Source organism: Oncorhynchus mykiss, chromosome 10 (assembly GCF_013265735.2).
Source record: "Oncorhynchus mykiss isolate Arlee chromosome 10, USDA_OmykA_1.1, whole genome shotgun sequence".
Taxonomy (NCBI): domain Eukaryota; kingdom Metazoa; phylum Chordata; class Actinopteri; order Salmoniformes; family Salmonidae; genus Oncorhynchus; species Oncorhynchus mykiss.
In genome coordinates, this window is record NC_048574.1 from 1,716,395 (window position 1) to 1,723,226 (window position 6,832).

At 44.7% G+C, this 6,832-nt stretch overlaps 1 protein-coding gene across 1 annotated transcript in view; it reads right to left on the reverse strand.

Annotated features, from left to right (window-relative positions):
- Window positions 1-6,832, reverse strand: part of LOC110534825 (neurobeachin) — a 283,558-nt gene that overhangs the window by 119,046 nt on the left and 157,680 nt on the right. The window contains exons 17-19 of the mRNA XM_036989471.1: window positions 4,430-4,492; window positions 3,894-3,991; window positions 1,344-1,436 (exon numbers count right to left, since the gene is read on the reverse strand). Coding sequence (XP_036845366.1) covers window positions 1,344-1,436; window positions 3,894-3,991; window positions 4,430-4,492 — 254 coding nt within the window. The remainder of the gene's footprint in view (window positions 1-1,343; window positions 1,437-3,893; window positions 3,992-4,429; window positions 4,493-6,832) is intronic.

The window sequence follows — 6,832 nt, forward strand, 5'->3', positions numbered from 1 at the left end:
CAAAAAGATTGGAGAAGTGGTTTACCCATATATCTCCATTTTGGATAGATAATTCTTCGTGTTGTTGTTTGTTTAGTGTTTTCCAATTTTCCCAGAAGTGGTTAGAGTCTATGGATTCTTCAATTGCATTGAGCTGATTTCTGACATGCTGTTCCTTCTTTTTCCGTAGTGTATTTCTGTATTGTTTTAGTGATTCACCATAGTGAAGGCGTAGACTCAGGTTTTCCGGGTCTCTATGTTTTTGGTTGGACAGGTTTCTCAATTTATTTCTTAGATTTTTACATTCTTCATCAAACCATTTGTCATTATTGTCAATTTTCTTCGGTTTTCTATTTGAGATTTTTAGATTTGATAGGGAAGCTGAGAGGTCAAATATACTGTTAAGATTTTCTACTGCCAAGTTTACACCTTCACTATTACAGCGGAACGTTTTACCCAGGAAGTTGTCTAAAAGGGATTGAATTTGTTGTTGCCTAATTGTTTTTTGGTAGGTTTCCAAACTGCATTCCTTCCATCTATAGCATTTCTTAATGTTACTCAGTTCCTTTGGCTTTGATGCCTCATGATTGAGTATTGCTCTGTTCAAGTGGACTGTGATTTTGCTGTGGTCTGATAGGGGTGTCAGTGGGCTGACTGTGAACGCTCTGAGAGACTCTGGGTTGAGGTCAGTGATAAAGTAGTCTACAGTACTACTGCCAAGAGATGAGATATAGGTGTATCTACCATAGGAGTCCCCTCGTTCTACCATTGACTATGTACATACCCAGCATGCAACAGAGCTGCAGGAGTTGTGACCTGTTTTAGTTGGCTATGTAGTCTCTCCCCCCCCCCCCCCCCTCCCCCCTCACACACACAGGACTGTGCTGTGATATCGCGCTATCAGGCGTTGACGTCAGATTTGATGAATAACCCTCCCAGAATACTTTGCTCCTGATCAGGGCTTTACCTCACAGGAAGCATGTTCTGTCACAACGATTATTCCATCAGGATCACATTAACTCAAAACAAACACACAAACTCTCTGGGCCTATATGCTGAGCTCCTTCATGACTGTCCTTAACATGGCCAGCAGGAGACAACCCACACGCATGGGGGCTCCTTCATGACTGCCCTTATTCTGACTTCACTAAACGTTTAAGGTTATTTAATGTAGGAGCCAACATGGTATTGTCAATGGCTTATGCTCCGATCAAACACTCACACCTAACCACCCATCCATCCACCCACCCATCCATCCATCCACCCACCCATCCATCCACCCATCCATCCATCCATCTACCCATCCATCCATCCATCCATCCACCCATCCATCCAACCATCCAACCACCCATCCAGGTACTCACTTGTGTCCGAGGTGTTTGAGGAAGTATCCCAGGACTTTGAGAGCCTGGACTCTGATGCTCTCAGTCTTAGAGGCTAGGAGTTTACAGATCACCCTGGAACACAGTCAAGTCAGACAGACACCATACAGTCAGCCAGACACCATACAGTCAGCCAGACACCATACAGTCAGACAGTCAGCCAGACACCATACAGTCAGACAGACACCATACAGCCAGACAGTCAGCCAGACACCAGATAGTCAGACAGTCAGGCAGACACCATACAGTCAGCCAGACACCATACAGTCAGACAGTCAGCCAGACACCAGATAGTCAGACAGTCAGGCAGACACCATACAGTCAGCCAGACACCATACAGTCAGCCAGACACCAGATAGTCAGACAGTCAGCCAGACACCATACAGTCAGCCATACACCATACAGTCAGCCAGACACCATACAGTCAGCCAGACACCATACAGTCAGCCAGACACCATACAGTCAGACAGTCAGCCAGACACCATACAGTCAGCCAGACACCAGATAGTCAGACAGTCAGGCAGACACCATACAGTCAGCCAGACACCATACAGTCAGCCAGACACCATACAGTCAGACAGTCAGCCAGACACCAGATAGTCAGACAGTCAGGCAGACACCAGACAGTCAGATAATCAGCCAGACACCATACAGTCAGACAGACACCATACAGTCAGCCAGACACCATACAGTCAGCCAGACACCATACAGTCAGCCAGACACCATACAGTCAGACAGACACCATACAGTCAGACAGACACCATACAGTCAGCCAGACACCATACAGTCATCCAGACACCATACAGTCATCCAGACACCATACAGTCAGCCAGACACCATACAGTCAGCCAGACACCATACAGTCAGCCAGACACCATACAGTCAGACAGACACCATACAGTCAGACAGTCAGCCAGACACCATATAGTCAGCCAGACACCATACAGTCAGACAGACACCATACAGTCAGCCAGACACCATACAGTATCATATCCTGTATCCTGTATCATATCCTGTATCATATCCTGTTTCTGTATCATATCCTGTATCATATCATGTTCCTGTATTCTGTATTATAAGCTGTTCCTGTATCATATCCTGTTTCTGTATCATATCCTGTATCATATCATGTTCCTGTATTCTGTATTATAAGCTGTTCCTGTATCATATCCTGTTTCTGTATCATATCCTGTATCATATCCTGTTCCCGTATAATATCATATCCTGTGTCATATTCTGTATCCTGTATCACATCCTGTTCCTGTATCATATCCTGTTTCTGTATCCCGTATCATATCCTGTTCCTGTATCATATCCTGTTCCCGTATCCTGTATCATATCCAGTTTCTGTATCCTGAATCATATCCTGTTCCTGTATGCTGTATCATATCATGTTCCTGTATCCTGCATCATATCCTGTTCCTGTATCATATCCTGTTCCTGTATCATATCCTGTATCCTGTATCATATCCTGTACCTGTATCATATCCTGTTTCTGTATCCTGTATCATATAATTTTCCTGTATCATATCCTGTTCCTGTATCATATCCTGTTCCTGTATCATATCCTGTTCCTGTATCATATCCTGATCCTGTATCCTGTATCATATCCTGTTCCTGTATCATATCCTGTTCCTGTTCCTGTATCATATCCTGTATCCTGTATCATATCCTGTTTCTGTATCCTGTATCATATAATTTTCCTGTATCATATCCTGTATCCTGTATCATATCCTGTTCCTGTATCATATTCTGTTCCTGTATCCTGTATCATATCCTGTTCCTGTATCCTGTATCATATCCTGTTCCTGTATCCTGTATCATATCCTGTTCCTGTATCATATCATGTTCCTGTATCAGATCCTGTTCCTGTATCCTGTATCATATCCTGTTCCTGTTCCTGTATCATATCCTGTTCCTGTATCCTGTATCATATCCTGTTCCTGTTCCATATCCTGTTCCTGTATCATATCCTGTTCCTGTATCATATTATGTTCCTGTATCATATCCTGTTCCTGTATCCTGTATCATATCCTGTTCCTGTATCATATCCTGTTCCTGTTCCTGTATCATATCCTGTTCCTGTATCAGATCCTGTTCCTGTATCCTGTATCATATCCTGTTCCTGTTCCTGTATCATATCCTGTTCCTGTATCCTGTATCATATCCTGTTCCTGTATCATATCCTGTTCCTGTATCATATCCTGTTCCTGTATCATATTATGTTCCTGTATCATATCCTGTTCCTGTATCCTGTATTATATCCTGTTCCTGTATCATATCCTGTTCCTGTATCCTGTATCATATCCTGTTCCTGTATCCTGTATCATATCCTGTTCCTGTTCCTGTATCATATCTTGTTCCTGTATCAGATCCTGTTCCTGTATCCTGTATCATATCCTGTTCCTGTTCCTGTATCATATCCTGTTCCTGTATCATATTATGTTCCTGTATCATATCCTGTTCCTGTATCCTGTATCATATCCTGTTTGGCTGTCCCTCTACCTGTGTGTATGTGGTGTGTGTACATACCGTATGCCATTCCTCTGGTCGAAGGCTGGGATCATGGAGGCTGGGTGTTCTGACATCAGAGCCACCAACAACTGAAGAACATCATGGATATTGTCATCCTGGAGAATATATAAAGAGAGAGAAAGAGAGAGAGAGAGAGGGAGAGAGAGAGAGAGAGAGAGAGAGAGAGAGAGAGAGAGAGAGAGAGAGAGAGAGAGAGAAAAAGAGAGAGAGAGAGAGAGAGAGAGAGAGAGAGAGAGAGAGAGAGAGAGAGAGAGCGAGAGAGAGACTATTACAACACTGTATATAGACATAATATCACATTTAAATGTCTTTATTCTTTTGGAACTTTAGTGAGTGTAATGTTTACTGTTCATTTTTTATAGTTTATTTCACTTTTGTTTATTATCTACTTCACTTACTTTGGCAATGTTAACACATGTTTCCCATGTCAATAAAGCCCTTAAAGAGAGAGAGAGAGAGAGAGAGAGAGAGAGAGAGAGAGAGAGAGAGAGAGAAGAGAGAGAGAGAGAGAGAGAAGAGAGAGTTGTGTTTACCTCATGCATGGTCAGCAAGTAGTTCAGGATGCTCTGTAGCTCATCTTCCTTCACACCCCGATCCTGGGGAATACAAAGAGACAGAAATTAAATGAATGATGAGAGGAAGAACTAATAGTACAGTGGCCTAGCAGGAAGATTGGAATAGCTGTGAACCAAGCGGTTGTGGAGGTCAAATCCCAGGTGAGGACATGTTAAATACTAATGACTGTATAAATAAACACGCACAATAAAAATAATTTATGTCAACGTGTGTCAAATATGTAAGATGGATGTTAAAACCACTGTTTGTGTGACCAGTCATTTTTTAGATAAAATGCTACAATAGTTGAATGAATATGTGAGACAAGACACTTTTAAAATTTACTGATTTTTTTCCTACGTTTTCTCAACTTGGAGATATATTTATTTGATTTATTATAATATATATATATATATATATATATATATATATTTATTAATATTTATTAATTATTTATTTGTTCGGGTAACACTTGGACCTAAAAGTTGAGTAAAAAAAAAAAAGGCTGTGGAAAAAAAGTTACTTAATAATAATTAGTTGAAACAATTTGATTTGCAGACACCCTACTACAGACCCTGGTTCGAATCCAGGCTGTATCTCGTCCGGCCGTGATTGGGAGTCCCATAGGGCCGTGATTGGGAGTCCCATAGGGCCGTGATTGGTAGTCCCATAGGGCCGTGATTGGGAGTCCCATAGGGCCGTGATTGGGAGTCCCATAGGGCCGTGATTGGGAGTCCCATAGGGCCGTGATTGGGAGTCCCATAGGGCCGTGATTGGAAGTCCCATAGGGCCGTGATTGGGAGTCCCATAGGGCCGTGATTGGGAGTCCCATAGGGCCGTGATTGGGAGTCCCATAGGGCCGTGATTGGGAGTCCCACAGGGCCGTGATTGGGAGTCCCATAGGGCCGTGATTGGGAGTCCCATAGGGCCGTGATTGGGAGTCCCATAGGGCCGTGATTGGGAGTCCCATAGGGCCGTGATTGGAAGTCCCATAGGGCCGTGATTGGGAGTCCCATAGGGCCGTGATTGGGAGTCCCATAGGGCCGTGATTGGGAGTCCCATAGGGCCGTGATTGGGAGTCCCATAGGGCCGTGATTGGGAGTCCCATAGGGCCGTGATTGGGAGTCCCATAGGGCCGTGATTGGGAGTCCCATAGGGCCGTGATTGGGAGTCCCATAGGGCCGTGATTGGGAGTCCCATAGGGCCGTGATTGGGAGTCCCATAGGGCCGTGATTGGGAGTCCCATAGGGCCGTGATTGGGAGTCCCGTAGGGCCGTGATTGGGAGTCCCGTAGGGCCGTGATTGGGAGTCCCGTAGGGCCGTGATTGTAAACAAGAACTTGTTTTTACATAAAGGTTCAATAAAAAATAAAGCCCTAGGCATCTCAGAGTGGAAACAATTACATTTATGAAAATGTTGTCACAACCCGTATCACATATGTGTGTTTACTGTTTGCGTTTTTAAAACGCCGGCGGCTACAGAGGACGGAGAGAGAGACATGATTCACCAGAAACAACAATGAAAAAGTCAAAAGGGGGGAAAGATAAAGTGAAAATGATTTTTAACAGATGAGAGGCGTTGCTTGGCAACCATATTAACCACTTCCTGTCAACAACACACACACACACTGTATCGCACACACACACACACAAACACAAACACAAACACACACATACTTTTTAGAGCACTGGTCCATAATACAATTCTTCACACCTCCGATTACCCAGAACCCCCCCAGGGGGCTTGAGACGAACAAACAGACAGACAAACAAGTAAACAAACCAACAGAGTGAAGAGAGAGGAGAAGAGAGAGGAGGAGAGAGAGGAGGAGAGAGAGGAGAAGAGAGAGGAGAAGAGAGGAGGCGAGAGAGGAGGCGAGAGAGGAGAAGAGAGAGGAGAAGAGAGAGGAGAAGAGAGAGGAGGAGAGAGAGGAGGAGAGAGAGGAGGAGAGAGAGGAGAAGAGAGAGGAGAAGAGAGAGGAGAAGAGAGAGGAGAAGAGAGAGGAGGCGAGAGAGGAGAAGAGAGAGGAGGAGAGAGAGGAGGCGAGAGAGGAGGCGAGAGAGGAGAAGAGAGAGGAGGAGAGGAGAAGAGAGAGGAGGAGAGAGAGGAGGCGAGAGAGGAGGCGAGAGAGGAGAAGAGAGAGGGGAAGAGAGAGGAAAAGAGAGAGGAGAAGAGAGAGGAGAAGAGAGAGGAGGCGAGAGAGGAGGAGAGAGAGGAGGAGAGAGAGAAGAGAGAGGAGAAGAGAGAGGAGGAGAGAGAGGAGGAGAGAGATGAGAAGAGAGAAGAGGCGAGAGAGGAGAAGAGAGAGGAGAAGAGAGAGGAGGTGAGAGAGGAGGCGAGAGAGGAGAAGAGAGAGGAGAAGAGAGGATGAGCGAGAGGAG